Source organism: Pinus tabuliformis, chromosome 1_2, assembly GCF_031772625.1.
Source record: "Pinus tabuliformis cultivar Carrire ecotype Pingquan chromosome 1_2, CPIR1, whole genome shotgun sequence".
Lineage (NCBI taxonomy): Eukaryota > Viridiplantae > Streptophyta > Pinopsida > Pinales > Pinaceae > Pinus > Pinus tabuliformis.
In genome coordinates, this window is record NC_142298.1 from 672796757 (window position 1) to 672812891 (window position 16135).

General features: G+C 34.2%; 1 protein-coding gene across 1 annotated transcript; it reads right to left on the reverse strand.

Annotated features, from left to right (window-relative positions):
* Window positions 1-12637: 12637 nt before the first annotated feature.
* On the reverse strand, window positions 12638-15293 carry LOC149207488 (transcription factor MYB8-like). The gene is made up of 3 exons (XM_089393905.1): window positions 15148-15293; window positions 14773-14902; window positions 12638-13397 (listed from the first exon to the last, which is right to left on the reverse strand). Exons 1-3 carry the CDS (start codon window positions 15275-15277, stop codon window positions 12842-12844), a joined length of 816 nt encoding a protein of 271 aa, XP_089250031.1. The 5' UTR covers window positions 15278-15293; the 3' UTR covers window positions 12638-12841.
* Window positions 15294-16135: the final 842 nt, after the last annotated feature.

Here is a 16135-nt window from a genome sequence, read left to right on the forward strand (position 1 = left end):
CAAACCCAATTCTCTTCATATTTAACCTGAGATGCAACAGATCTTAAACAACCATCTGCTAATCTTTGACAAGCCTCATGAGTTTCCACCCTCAAGAGGGGAACATGATCATAGCATTACCTTTGTCCCAAGGGCCCAACCACAAAATGTGCGCCCATATAGATATCCGTTCGCCCAAAAGAATGAAATTGAAAAAATAATCAAGGAACTCTTGGAAGCAGGTGTCATTCGTCCCAACATTAGTCCTTATTCATCACCTGTGGTCATGGTGCTCAAGAAAGATGGGGACTGGCATATGTTTCTAGACTTCAGGGCCCTCAATAAGTTGACAGTCAAAGATAAATTTCCCATCCCGGTTGTCGATGATTTGTTGGATGAACTAAATGGGGCTCAATTCTTTACTAAGCTCGACCTTCGCTCGGGCTACCACCAAATTCACATGAAAGAAGTAGACATTCCAAAGACTGCTTTTCGAACTCATGAAGGCCATTATGAGTTCATGGTCATGTCATTTGGTCTTTGTAATGCCCCATTCACTTTTTAGAGCCTTATGAACCACCTGCTCAAACCATATCTCAGAAAATTTGTCCTTGTTTTCTTTGATGACATCCTCATCTACAGTCGCACCTGGGCCACATATCTTCAGCATGTAGATCTACTCTTGCAACTGCTCTGCAAGAATAAATTATTTGTCAAGATGTCCAAGTTCTCTTTTGGCATGGAAGAACTTGAGTATTTGGGCCACATTGTGGGGTGTGATAGTGTCAGGGTGGAGCCCAAAAAGATCCAAGCAATGCAAGATTGGCCTCAACCAAAGACCTTGAAGAGCTTGAGAGGATTTTTGGGTCTCACAGGCTACTATCACAAATTTTTCCACAATTATGGTCGCATTGCTAGGCCCCTCACTCAACTCCTCAAGAAAAATTCATTCATCTGGAATGATGAAGCACAATAGGCCTTTATAGCTCTGAAACATGCCATGTGTTCCACTCCAGTCTTAGCACTTCCCGAGTTCACCAAATCTTTTGTGATTGAATGTGATGCTTCTGGTATGGGTATTGGGGTTGTCTTAACGTGGGAAGGTTGACCCTTGGCCTTCACGAGCCAAAAACTAAGTGGGAAGAATCTGGGACAATCTACCTATGAGAAGGAGATGATGGCCATCTTACATGGAGTAGATACCTGGTGACCATACTTATTGGGGCGACATTTCCAAATCCACACAGACCATCAAAGCCTTAAATATTTTTTGGAGCAACACCTATCCTTGCCACAACAAAATAAATGGCTCTCCAAAATGCTGGGATGTGATTATGAGATAATTTACAAGAAAGGGCATGAAAATATTGTAGCAAATGCATTATCCCGCCAATATGAGGAGGAAAGTACCCTGCTCGCAATTTCCTTTCCCATTCCAGAATGGATTGAAGAGGCTCGCAAGGAATGGTTTTCACATCCCTGGCTCTCCAAACTCATTAATCAATTATAGGCGGATCCAAATTCCACAACGGGCTACTTGTGGCAGGATGAGATTCTTCGCTAAAAAGTTGTAATATCACCAACATCCACCCTGAAAAGCCGCATTTTGGCGGAGTTGCACTCATCTCCCACTGCAGGACATTCAGGCTTTCAAAAGACGTATGCTCGCACTCGAAGATCATTTTTTTGGACAGGCATGAAAAAGGACATTCTTACTTTTGTAGCTGAGTGCGATGTCTTTCAACGCCACAAAGGAGAAACAATCAAATCCCTAGGCACATTACAACCATTGTCCATCCTGACCTCAATCTGGATGGAGGCTTCTATGGATTTCATTATGGGTCTTCCAAAGTTAGGAAACAAGTCAGTCATCATGGTGGTTATGGACAAACTTTCTAAGTATGATCATTTTTGCGCCCTACCCCACCCTTTTACACCGACTTTGATCGCTCAATATTTCATGGATCAGATCTTCAAATTACATGGCATTCCCACTTCCATTATGTCTGATCATGACCTAATACACCCGATCTTCACCAGTAACTTTTGGCAGGAACTCTTCTAGCTACAAGGTACCCAACTACAACTCAGTACTTCCTATCATCCACAAATTGATGGTCAAACTGAAGCAGTCAACAAATGTCTGGAAACCTACCTGAGGTGTTTCACTTCAAAAAAGAAACATCTCTGGGTACAGTGGTTACCTCTAGCTGAATGGTGGTATAACACAAACTATCATGCCACCACCAAAATGACCCCATACGAAGCAATTTATGGTCAACTCCCTCCTTTCCCTACTTCTTATATCAAGGGATGCTTGAAGTTACAAGAAGTGGATCAACTCCTAGAGAACTGCACAACCATGCTAACCCACCTTAGAGAGAATCTTCATCAAGACCAGAATCGCATGAAGCAACATGCAGATCAACATCGCTCAGAACGCCAATTTCAAGAAGGGGATTAGGTATTTTTGAGGCTGCAACCATATAAGAAAACATCACTAAAAGACAAGGGTTGTCAGAAATTATCTCCAAAATTCTATGGACCATATCAAGTACTTCAGCGCATTGGAGAAGTCGCCTACAAGCTAGATTTGCCACCCACTGCAAAAATCCATCCAATCTTCCACGTCTCATGCCTTAAGAAAGTGATTGGGAACCATTGCAGAATTTAAACCAATCTACTTGAAGTGGATGAAGGAGGATCAATTTGGCTCCAACCTGAATAGGTTCTTGACACACGAGAACGACACTTGCGTGGCCGCACGATCAAGGAAGTCCTCCTTAAGGAAAGGCACCTCTCCGGAAGATGCAACCTCGGAACCAGCTACTATCCTTCAGCAATTTCCGCAGCTTCAGCCTTGAGGACAAGGCTATTCTTATGGGGGAGGGCATGTTAGGGTCCAACCCTAACCCCCTTATTTATGTAATAGGATCGAGTCATAGTTATAGAGTCAATAAAGCCCATATTAATAATTTTAAGTGGTTAACAAGCATTTAATGAAGGGACCATAGTTAGTTGCAAATGGGCCATGGTATTAGATAGATGGTATTAATAAGAACCATGGTATTGCCCCATGGTATTGCATGTATGAATCCTATATAAAGGATAGAGACTTCCTGGAGGAGCATCATGTCTTATTTTGTAATTGAGCTCAGCTCTATTGGAGGATGCCCCCTAGAAGAGGCAAGTGAACATTGCTTTCTGAATAATAAAATACTTGTTGTTACTTCTCATTTTTCTATGTTCTGGGTATATTTCTTCGCATATTTTGTATTCTGGTATCGTCTTGCAGGTTAAGAGCATAACACCATTTGTTTTCACAAGTTATATATTTCCTAATATTATTAACATGTAACATAGTTGGTATGATTGTGCCTAAGGTTTTGTTAAAGGTTGAATACTAAGTTCGTAAGGTGTTATTTTCTATGGTGACGTTTTATTTCCTTTGCTTATACAAGTCATCTAGCCACATAGTGGCCACTATCGAATGTTGAGATATATTTCGTATAAATATTTTATAGTCTACTTTATTTTATATTCAAGTATTCATCGTCTTTCATGTCTTATACTTTGTATTGCATCTTATTTCATTTTCAGGAGAGGAACTCAATATTGATTGTAAGAAGCAGCAATTGAAGAAAGAGGAGAACAATAACACTAGAGTAACAAATGAAAAATGAGAAAGAGAAGAGAATATGTCTAGTGATACCCTTAGAGCGAATATCTTGCATAAGACACACTCACAGAGACTGATGGTCAAGCCTTCATAGTTGGTGAATTCACTTGCAATGCTTTGGCAACACAGTGATAATATTTTGAAATGATGAAACAATATTTCATGTGTAAATTGTAGTCCAACCAATATTAAGTTGGAAACTCATATTGTAATACTTGATATTTTATATAATAAAATTTATATGGTTGAAATTATTTTTATTTGCACTTGATATTATTTAGTCTTGTAATTAACATATGTAACTTTGCGTTATCATATTATATAAACATGCACATTGTATGACATTTTTTAAAAATTTAGTCGCAAAATCATACTAATTAATTTATGTTGATTAGTAATGAACACATAAAAGCAATCTAAAACTACTAAATTAGTAGTTTATATTAATTAATGTTGAACACAAATAAAATGAATATATGACTAAATTAGTCATTTATAATGATTATGAATGAAATGAATAGAAACTACTAAATCAATCATTTATATAATGAATATGAAAATACAAAAAAAAAAAGATAAATGACTACTGCAAATGATAAAAAAATTTATTAGAATGATGACTAAATTTTTCATATATACGACTATTAGTAGTTGATTTACAGTACTAAAATTTAGTCATATTTCTTTGGTCATTAATTGGTTTCAAATGATGACTAAAATTTGCATATATATGACTATTAGTAGCTAATTTACAATATCTTATAACACAACCAACATTTTGGTCATATTTCTTTGGTCATTAATTGGTTTTCTCGAGGATTCATATAGTAATATATTTTGTTGTATATTTGGTCATTAATTGTGACAATTAATGACTAAACCAATGAAAAATTAATGACCAAATTTATTACTAAATATACTACTAGATGGTAAAATTGAGGAAACAAATTAATGACTAAGCTAAAAATGACTAAAAGTTGGTCGCGTTATAAGATACTATAAATTAGCTACTATTGGTCACCGATTGAAAAATGGTCATTTATATGCAAATTTTAGTTTTTTTTAGTAATTAATTAGCCATTTTTTACTAATGATCTGTCAATATAAAACTCCTGATATCTCTTCCCACCTCTAATTATAGTCATTGTGTATTTAAACATGATTCATCAGGAGTCTCCAATATCATAACTTTCTTAGTTTGCATCCAAGTGATTTCTCTGATATATTTCTTTCGACGTGCTGATGTGTGCAAGACCCACGTGAATTCACGTTTTGACATCTAATTTCTGAAAGTGGTGAATTTATGGTTTTCGAGATTCTAAATGGCCTTGTTCATTGCAGTTTGATTTATCATAATTTTCCCTTTAAGATAAAAATTGTTATTTGCACTAAGTCTTTCAGGTAAAGAGGTTATCATTCAATCTTGTGTTTTTCCATTGCAGGACAATCCTAATAAACACAACTCATAAGAGATGTATAAAGCAGCTAAATAAAACAAGAAGCTAGTTACTCAGTAACATTTGACTTCTTCTCTAGTTGAAAACCTCGATACACCAAGATTTCTTCTGACAAAATCTATTCTATACATGCTAGAAGTGCCTTGTGGGAATCTATCTATTGGTTATTCGAATATTAAGGACCAAGGGTCACCCAAAGAAAAACTAGAGCTGAGGATTCCTCCAATCTTTAATAAAGAATTTATTCGGCTAGAGTTTTATAATTTTACCATTTTGTGTCAGTTGGGAATATGCCAATAGATTTCTGGCAAAAATAAAGATGATAGACTTTAATGATTATGCCAGTGAATTCGTTCCTTCACTTCATTCGGTAACACCACTTATAACACCTCAAGTGAGGGGGTTAGCGATGGTTCTACCCGATAGCTTAAGTGATGGCAGTATGCTTAATTAAGTATCGGTTAATCTATGGTAGGTTTAAGGGTTGGAGCTACACCTTTGCCACACCTACGACACAGATGTTTAGCTTTGTAGGGATATTATTATGAATATGAATTGTTTTTATTGTCTTTCTTCCTATCCATTTCTTAGAGATGCACTGAGGTGAAAACACTAAATTTTACCATTTTATGTCAGTTGGGAATATGCCAATAGATGTTTTTCCAGAATAAAGATGATAGACATTAATGATTATGCCATGTCAGCAAGGGATGTCATTGTGATTAGCAATGTCAAGAGAAAAATCATATTGTAGATATATATTTTTCTTATTAGCCTTATCCAAAGAGGAAAATGTTAGTTTCATTTTCCATATGGTGAGTACACCCAAAACAGAATACCCATTCATTCTTCATGGTGTGAGTATGAAATTCTTGGGTTCTAACCAAGAAGTCAAAGTTGTCAATTGACTAACTAGTTGATTTTTTAACTTACATGTTTCGTTCAAGGTGTTTAATGTTCTTCTCTATGTCATAACTCTTATTCAAAGAGGTTTTCTCCACATGTCCAAATTTTCCATAGTAGTGATGTGTCTTCTTCTTTCGGTTCTTCTTTGTCAATGCTAATATACCACTCTTTAATTTAGCTTTCTAGTTGAAACATGCTAATATACTTCTTATTTTCTTCTTATTGAACTTTCAATTTCCTTTGACCAAGTGTTGTTGGTGTTTACCATAAATATATCCTTTATCAAGAACTTTCTATTGGTCCTTAATCAACAAGTCATTAAATATATCAAATATTTAGCTCTAGCCATCTTCCTTGCATGATCTCTAGCTGGTGTGAAATTAGGTACAAAACACATTGTAAAGTGTTCCCAAATTCATAAGGACCAGTTCATGCTCATGGGAAACTAATGATATTGACATTATCATGACTGGTCACCAAGCTAGGATAATGGCTTGTGGATACATAGCTATAAGACAAGAGGTCTCATCACGAGTCAGCTTGTTCAATATCATTATAACTTGTGAATGGAATTGTCATTATCTGGTCACCAAGCTAGGTGAATGGCTTTCAAGTAGCTTAAAAAGAAAATATAAAAGACAAAAAATCAATACCTCTAAAAATACTAGCATAAGTGGGTGGGATACTGGTATAATTTGCTTAAATGGTAACCCTATCGAGGCTATGGACACCTGCTAGCAACAGTGGCTCTACCAGTGACAAATAAGCCTATCTCAAATGCTAAGCTTATATAGTTCTCTACTTTACATTTACAACTGATTAAATCACTAGCAAAGATAATGAAGATTTTCATCAATAAGAAGTTGTGAAAAATTACAAAGTAATGAGTTCTTATATTCAAAGTAATCTTAAATCAATCTAAATTTAAATCATTTACACTTTTATAAGTCATTTTATTTAGTATTTAAAATTTCATTTACTTTTACAGAGATAACTGTTTCATGCAATATGTCGTCAATTGTTGTAGTACTCAAGAACCCCCCCATTTATTTTTATTTTAAGTTAAGAAATAAAAAAATCGGGACCGTTTTTTATATTAATAAAGCTCTCTAGTGTTCAATAAAGATAAGTCATTTTTGAATTTGTAATAAAAATACTTTTACTTGAAAGTTTCTATTTATCGAAATTTAAATATCGGAGGTCCAACCTTACAAATGTTACGATAAATTAAAAAATCGATAGACCTTTTGTTATTGAATTAATACATTATCACTAAATTCATATCAGATCATTATAATATCATAACTTTCCTCAGAATAAAGTTACGATAAAAGCATTCTCCGATCGAACATTCTCGATACTTATGATTATTTAAAGGGCTTTTTGGTAAAAGTTAAAGTTAAGTCAGGTGCTTCCTGTTTAAAATAAATACTTTAAAATTTGTTTCCCCCACAAGTGCCACATGGAATATCGAAATCCGTAAATATCGTAACTTTTGAGGTGTGCCATGCTTAAAACTCTCGATAGCTCAAAACTCTAATACTCAGCGCTTCTGCTATCCCATGCTTCTGATATCTAATATTTCAATGTCCCCTGCTTCCTATATCCGATATTCCTATGTTGGTCCCCTCCGATATCATCAAACCTATAATATTCTCGTCTTTATCAATATCGAGACTTTCATATCAGGTGCTTGCCTTTTAAATTCTGATATTCCATCTACCGATATAAAACTCCTGATATCTCTTCCTGCCTCCACTTATAGTCGTTATGTATTTAAACATAATTTATCGGGAGTCTCTAATATCATAACTTTTTAGTGTGCATCCAAGTGATTTCTCCAATATATTTATTTTGATATGCTGATGTGTGCAAGACCCACGTGAATTCATGTTTTTACATTTAATTTCCAAAAGTGGTGAATTTATGGTTTTCAAGATTCTAAACAGCCTTATTCATTGCAGTTTGATTTATCATAATTTTCCCTTTGTGACGGAAATTTTTATGTAAAATAATTATTTGCGCTAATTATTTCAAGTAAAGAGGTTATCACTAACTCTTGTGTTTTTCCATTGCAGGATAATCCCAATAAACACAACTAAAGTAAAGAAGAAACTAGTTACTCAACAATAATCGACCGCTCTTCCAACTAAAAACCTTGATACACCAGGATTGTTTTCTAAAATGGTCTGTTATATAGATGTTGGAAGTGCCTCCTGGGAATCAATATATTAGTTATTCAAAGATGAAGGACGAAGGGTCACCCAAAGAACAACTACAACAAAGGATTCCTCCAATCTTTAACAAAGAATTTATTCAGCTAGAGTTCTATAAGTTTTACCATTTTGTGTTTGTTGAGAATATGGGAATAGATTTTTGGCTAGAATAAAGATGATATACATTAATGGTTATGCAATGTCAGCAAGGTATGTCATTTTGAATAGCGATGTCAATAGAAAAATCATCTTCTAGATAAATATTTTTCTTATTAGCCTTATCCAAAGAGAAAAATGTTAGTTTCATTTTCCATATGGTGAGTACACCCAAAACAGACTACCCATTCATTCTTCATGGTGTGAGTATGAAATTCTTGGGTTCTAACGAAGTCACAATTGTCAATTAACTAACTAGTCGATTTTTTAAATGACATGTTCTATTGAATATGTTTAATGTTATTCTCTATGTCATAGCTCTTCTTTGAAGAAGTTTTCTCAAGATGTCCAAATTTTCCACAATAGTGACATGTCTTCTTCTTTTGATTCTTCTTGGTCAATGTTAATATATCACTCTTTGATTCAAATTTCTAGTTGAAACATGATAATATACTTCTTATTTCCTTCTTATTGAACTTTCCATTTTCTTTGAGCAAGTGATCTTGGTGTTTACCATAAATATTTCCTTTATCAAGAACTTTTTACTGATCCTTAATCAACAAATCATCAAATATATCAAATATTTAGTTCTTACCATCTTCCTTGTGTGATCTCTAGTTGATGTGAAATTAGGTAGAAGATACATTGTAAAGTGTTCCCAAATTCATAAGGACCAATTCAATGAGTTTTCTATCTTTCTTTAGAAAATTCTTCACACATTCACCCAACTTCAACTAGAGCTCTTTAACATGAGTGAGATAGTTCTTAATCCTTTCAAATGAATGGATATGAAGAGAGATAAACTCTTTCTCTAACTACATGACATAACTTTCATTGACTTTTTCAAACATCACATTTATATTATTATCTACCTTATGTGGGAAGTTTATCTCACTTGTGTGAAAATGAATCTCCTCAGTAATATATGTGATAATAATCCCAATGGAATCATCATTATTTTTTAATCACAAATTAGATTTAATCATCCTTCAAATGTTGAATAACAATATTGGTATATTTCCAGGGTCCTTTTCTATTTAGTTGGGTTTATATATCAAGTACCAAAGCAACATAGTTCTTTCATCCAAAATGATAGGATCAATATTAAAATTCATCTTTAGATTTCTTAATAGATCTAATCCATTCTAAATTAGGTTCCAATTCAAAAATCAATCGACCCAAATGCAATCACTTTGAGATTGAAGTTAAGATGATTTATAGAGTATAGGGATAGTTCAAAACCAATAACTATGGACCATGTTGGGGATTGAGGTAGCCTGATAATAGAGAACATAAAAAAATCTAAAGGAAATGAATAGAACAGTAATTATGATCCAAGATAATGGTTGGTGTCTAAAAATAATGTTTCAACCCTTAAGCATAACACATTCCAATCCAAACATTGCAATGCATGATTTGTATATCAATCATTTGTCTTTGTTTATGTTATTTTTCCCATAGGTTCCTTTATTTATAATGTATGAATCTAACCAAATTCCTTGAATTATGGAAGAATCCATCCACAAACTAGCATTGATGGTTGCAGCCATTTTTTTGAAATCAATGTTATTTCATCAGTTAGTTGATTCTTTTAGTCAACCAAATTGTCATCAACCAATTAGTTTCTTGTGTTGACCTCACCATCAAGTCAATTCTTATGACTACTCAGTGGAATACTTCAATCACTTCCTCAACTAATCCACTTTCCAATCACTCGACCAACCCATCATCCATATAGTTGACTTCTCTGCTAATTGAGCATTCACCTAACTATCTCCATTTAGTCAATTCTTCAACTAACTCTCAAGAAATCCTAAAGTTGTAATAAACCAACATAACCTTAAATTCCCATAATATTTATTGTTATTATGACTATGTTGAATATATCTCAAATGTACATCTATTTAAAAAATAAGTTGAATATACTATTAATCTAACATTAATTAAATCCATATTATATAATTTATATAAGTTTCAAGTTTTCAAAGTTCATTTTATTATTTATTACAAGAGTGAAAAGTATAACATTTTAGGTAAGTATAGAGGACAATATTATATCTTATTGGTTATTCTTTGAGCATGCCACCTAGCCAAAATAACGGGGAACATGGAAGCATGCCCCTGTGGCTAATGAATGTTTTATTCCAGTTGCATAGTGACCATCATTTAGAGAATCAATACAATGAGTTCCCTCCACTCACATCTTATTTGTATTCCATGTGATCAGTCTGTCAGCTCAAACCCTACTTATGCGCAATACCAGCTAGTGGAACTTTTTGTCATGGATCCAATCACTGTTGTCCAGAGAAAACCCATGTCTACAACAAATGGTGGCCACTACAACTAATTTGTCTCTATAGTGATGGCCTATAGTAGTTTCAATTGTCTTTTTGTCCCGACCTCTTCTTCTCTACTTTGGCTTGGAAAAAATTAGTATTACTAATTGGGAAATTACCATTTAGGTGGACCCACTCCTACTTTTTCTCTATGCAATTGTAGTGTAGATAATAACTTCCATATATATCGCACTCTTCAGTTTGTTTTGTTCTTACTTTAATCTTGCAAGTCAAAATCCATCCAAAAACCCTTATGCTCGGGACCTTTGACACTCAGAGTTCATATACTCATTCTTAGCACTATGCTTTAGATACAACATCACTATTTTCATCCTGGATTGGTATTCTTCATTGGCATTGCAATCCATCTCTTGTCCTTCGGTTTCATTTTGTCCCCCCCTTGCTTCTCTCTTTGTATTCCTTTAATCGACTCTATATGTTTCCTCCTTGTGACCTTAGCCACTGGTATTTGTCTCTAGTGGATTTCATTAACCCCACTCTACTACTCTTTAGCTAAATTCCTTCCCTCCTTCTTTGGATGCTATTACTGGTCTCCATTCATTGTGATTCATGTAGTGTTATCTCTCTTCCCTCTGTCCCTACTGTGGCTTCCCCCTTGATTTTTGCAGCTCTTGTCTCCCCTTCCTTGGCACTTGGCTTTCTTATCCTTTTTGACCCTCCTATATTTCTTGTTGGTGCACTCATGTTCATAGGGGTGAAATTACTATCAAGAGTGGGCCCACTCAGTCAAAAGACATATCCATCGCCACCTCAAAGAAAAATTATCTCGCTTGTGCAACCTCTTATCGATCCCCATCCAAGAAGAACTAACCTGTGTTGAGGGAGAAGACACCTCTTAGAGACTCCAACTCTCATGTACAAAGGTTATTTCTAAGATGAGAAGACACCTCTTAGAGACTCCAACTCTCAGGTACAAAGGTTATTTCTAAGATGGGACACTAGAAACTAGGCATTTAGCACACTCATGGGTGTTTTAATTAGAGTATGCACATAATGGATCTCTATCGATCTCTATTGGCACATGAAGTTCCTCTTGAGAAGAACCATATTGGATCAACATGAGCATTGAGCAGATATTCTCCACTCACTTGAGCATTTTCATCACCATATGAAGGACCTACACCGACAGATGGAATGAATTGAACACCTAAGCGTCCCACCCCCATCTCGAGGCATTCAAGATTATAACAAATACCTCATCTAGGTTGTAGTCATGAATTCTAATCATTTTGCTTAGTTTATGTCATGACTATGCTCTATTAGCCTTATGTTTCCATAATCGATTTCCAAGGCCACTTAGGTGAGCTTTTGAATCTCAATACTTTGTTATCTCCTACCTCTCTAAAGAAAGTGAACTTTTGACATTCGCCAAGTTTACCTAGTGAGAAACTTTTATAATCCACATTTAAAAAAAATACAATTTACCCAAAAAAAAATCAAAATAATAATTTATTATATTTCAAATCTAATTTAAAAATTTGAAAATCGTTATCAATTATTTTAACAATGTTTTTAAGATTTTATTTATAATTATGATTTTCTTATAAAAAAATTATAACACTTAAATCTACATAATAATACAATTTTTAAAACTATAAAATATAAGATATTACTTCCTTTTTTAATTTAAGAATATACAAATTTCAATTATGATATTATTAGTTTAGCTTTTTACATTCATTTATGTCTATAAAATGTTGAATTAACACTAATAAATTGTGTTAAGTCATAATTCAATTCCCGGCTTTATTAGAATATTATTCTTAAACATAACTATAATATAACCCCACTAATAAATAACTTACCGCAAAAAAAAAAAAACACTTTTACTAACATGTAAACCTTTACTTGTTTTAATTAATAACCTGTATTTATCATTAATTCTATATTTATTATTAACGAGAATAAATAACAATCGCTGCTCTTTCAAAAAAGACATGAACAGATCAACCTTTATAACTTCAACCTGAAGCAACAAATGTCTAAAGCTGCTACATATTATCCCAGTCTCGAGATCCACTGGGATTTCCGTGCATCTATAATATCATATGCAGAAAGGGGTAAGCAAATACATAATACCGAAGGTTCCTATTAAACAAAGCGATAGTTTTGTGAACTCAGACACGGGATGGACCACAAGTCATCGCTAAAGTTTGCAGATTCAACCCGACTTGAGGCCCATGTAAGCTGTACATACTGTTCCATGGAAATATGTTCAAAAGTTTCTTGGAGATGCAGCTCCTCGTCAGCAAATGATTCCATAAGCAAAGGGAAGATATCTGAATTAAAGTGCCCCACAGCTGCAGTCGTAGCAATAATGCATGGATCACTGAATGGTGTGAGTGGATCAGGGATCGTTGCCGGATCATCTTCAATTGTTACTTTCGATGCCACATCTCGAAGATCAACTTTGCTGTCCACAGTGTTTCCAGGCATGTTGTTATTATCTTCCAGTTGGGACTTTTCGCTGACTTCACTATCTCCGGGATTCGAGCACATGACGTCCGGGGATTGCGATTGGACAAAGGGCCTGTGTGTGCAGGGGTCTATACCCCTGCTGATCAGCTTTTTCCTAAGCCGTGTATTCCAGTAATTCTTGATCTCGTTGTCTGTTCTGCCTGGCATACGTCCAGCAATTAAAGACCACCTGCGGAGCAATGGGTTAAGCAAAACCGTAAACATATATTAAAAGAGATCCATAGTTTGCATAATAGTTAACCTATTCGAATTGGATTCTATACTGAAAACAGATCATCCATAGTTTGGATAATAGCCAACATATTCGAATTGGACTGTATACTGAAAATACTGGTAAATTATTTGCAAATAAGAATGTTTTTACAATTGTAACCTTTTTAATACATCACTTATTACTTTTCATCTTTTCAATATAGAATTTCTGATCAGCCAAAGAATTTTTCCCTCTATCATATTTCGAATTAAGTTATTGTTATACAAACTCAATGAATTGAAGTTATGTTCGTTGTAGATTTGTGTAATATCCCAAAATTTGATTGTCTTTCACTTCGCTATCAGATTTACAGATATTTTTAGAATCTACAATGGATTTACTAAATGAACAAATTTTCTTGGATAATTATGGTGCAACAAGATCCACTGTCACTATTTCCACTTATATGAAGAGAACTATTGAAGTTACCATTTGTATTTTGACAATTAAATTAAGTGTTAATTGAGTATAACTATTTGAACATTGTTCATACAAATAGATCAAAGGTCAGTACACGAGCTTATTACATGGTTAGAATTTTTAAAAATGGAAAAACAAATGCTTTTAACCAAAGTCATTATTTCGGATAATATATTAATGGCAAATGAAAAATTTTATATCAGAATTTCTCACAATCAATCATCAATAAATAAGTTTAAAGATCATGAACCAATTAAATGTTAAGCCATGGATCAATATAGCTAATAATGTCCGGAAAATATACCAAAAAAGCGGAAAAGGATTTTGAATTGGGATGGTAAAACAAAATTGTGGACATTTTCTATAGAAATGATGAGATTCAATCAAGTCCTATCATTCTAAATACATGTACCACAAACATCTTTGAATAAATTTACAGATCTTCAGTTTCAGTTCACTTAGTTCTGCATTTGTATTGATATCACCAAATTCACCTTCGTTGGCTCCTCCGACCGAAAGTAGTAGAAATTTTTATTGACATTTTGAAAACTCCAAAGAAGAGGATTATGATATTTACAGATATTTTTAGAATCTACAATGGATTTACTAAATGAGAAAATTTTCTTTCTTTTTTTTTAGCCCATTTGATCTAATTGTGTAGTTATGATTTATATTCAACATTCATCTTTTGACATATTTATTTTAGTACTATGAATATGGTTTAATGGTGAAAACGTTTAGTTTTGGGTCTTTGTGATCCCATTCTAAACAAAACTACATATACTTGTCCATGCACAAAACTATATATACTTGTCCACGCACAATTTTTCAGTCAAAAAAAAAATTATTACTTCAAAATTCTACAAAATACCTGTTTCCCAGAAGCCGATGCAACCTGATGATTAAATCTTCCTCATCGGGTAGAATGTGGCCGTGCTTCACATCGGGTCGAAGATAATTCAACCAACGCAATCTGCAGCTCTTCCCGCTTCTTAACAGGCCTGTGGAAGAGCAATAATCAAAGAACTAAAAAACCGGATTAAGATATGGGATGCATTTTCAATCCAGTGTAATTCAGTATAACAAAATAATGTTATATTTATGTTTTTTTAAAAGATATTTTTATGAGAAATTTATATGTTCTAGTTTGACATAATTTTTTATACAAGGTAGATAGCAGAAACACTTTAGTAGATGGAAAACCTAAAACACTAATTTCTTAGTATCATGTGAAGTGGGTACAAACCTGCTTTCATGGGAACACTGGTCCAACCGCCTTCCCCATGAGCTTCGATGTAATTTCTGAGGCGAAGATCTTCCTCAGGCCTCCACGAACCTCTCTCGAGTCCCCTGATCACAGAGCGAGTCCGTCCCATTGATCCAGAGCTAGAGTTTTAGGTCGCTCTCAAGTACACGTAAAAGAATTGGAAATCAAAAGTGGAGAAGAAGGTATGAATATCAATGCAGGACAAGGCTTAGACATGCTCGACCAACCATATTTAATAGGTTTGAAAGGTCTCAGGTATCTGACATCGCTTGACTTTATGGCGGAATCACATAACATATGAGGGAGTCGGAGGTTTTCTTTTGGTTCAAAAGAAGAGGGAATCGGAGGTTTTCCTGTAAGGTACGAGCACTTTTTCCTTGATAAGCCCACTTACCTGGTTTACTATAGAAGGTATATTTTGGTGGAGTATCCATCTTATATTTGGGGATCCACCATGCGAATTAACTATTATTTTAAAAATATAGGACAAATTCTATTCTTTCTCCACTTAAAGTAATTGTAAGGTTTCTCCACTCTACGTAAAGGTTGGGAAATTTATTAATATGTGTGGGTTTTCGATGTGTAATAGCAAATCTTAATATGGTATTAGAAACTTGGCCCATATCCAATTCTCTTTGCTCATATTGGAGACGGGGTATTGTACATCAAATTAAAGTGTTGAACTAACAACTACACCTCTCCAATCAATCATGATCATATAAGCTAGCTACCAACCTGAAAATATGGAACCATCCCCCTAAGATTATGATGGCAATTTTCCCTTGATAACCCCGCTTACCTGGTTTACTAGAGAAGGTATATTTTGGTGGAGTATCCATCTTATATTTGGGGATCTATTATGTGAACTAACTATTATCTTGAAAATATAAGTGTAATTCTACTATTTCTACACTCAAAATAATAATATGAGTTTCGAAGTTTATTAATATGTGTGGGTTTTGGATGT

Excerpts from the sequence above, each read along its gene's own strand:
- LOC149207488 (XM_089393905.1), bottom strand. The coding sequence starts at position 15,277 with ATGGGACGGACTCGCTCTGTGATCAGGGGACTCGAGAGAGGTTCGTGG. Across the intron at positions 14,903-15,147 it reads CAGTGTTCCCATGAAAGCAG|GCCTGTTAAGAAGCGGGAAG; the intron begins GTTTGTACCCAC and ends GCTCTTCCACAG. Across the intron at positions 13,398-14,772 it reads CATCGGCTTCTGGGAAACAG|GTGGTCTTTAATTGCTGGAC; the intron begins GTATTTTGTAGA and ends ATTGCTCCGCAG.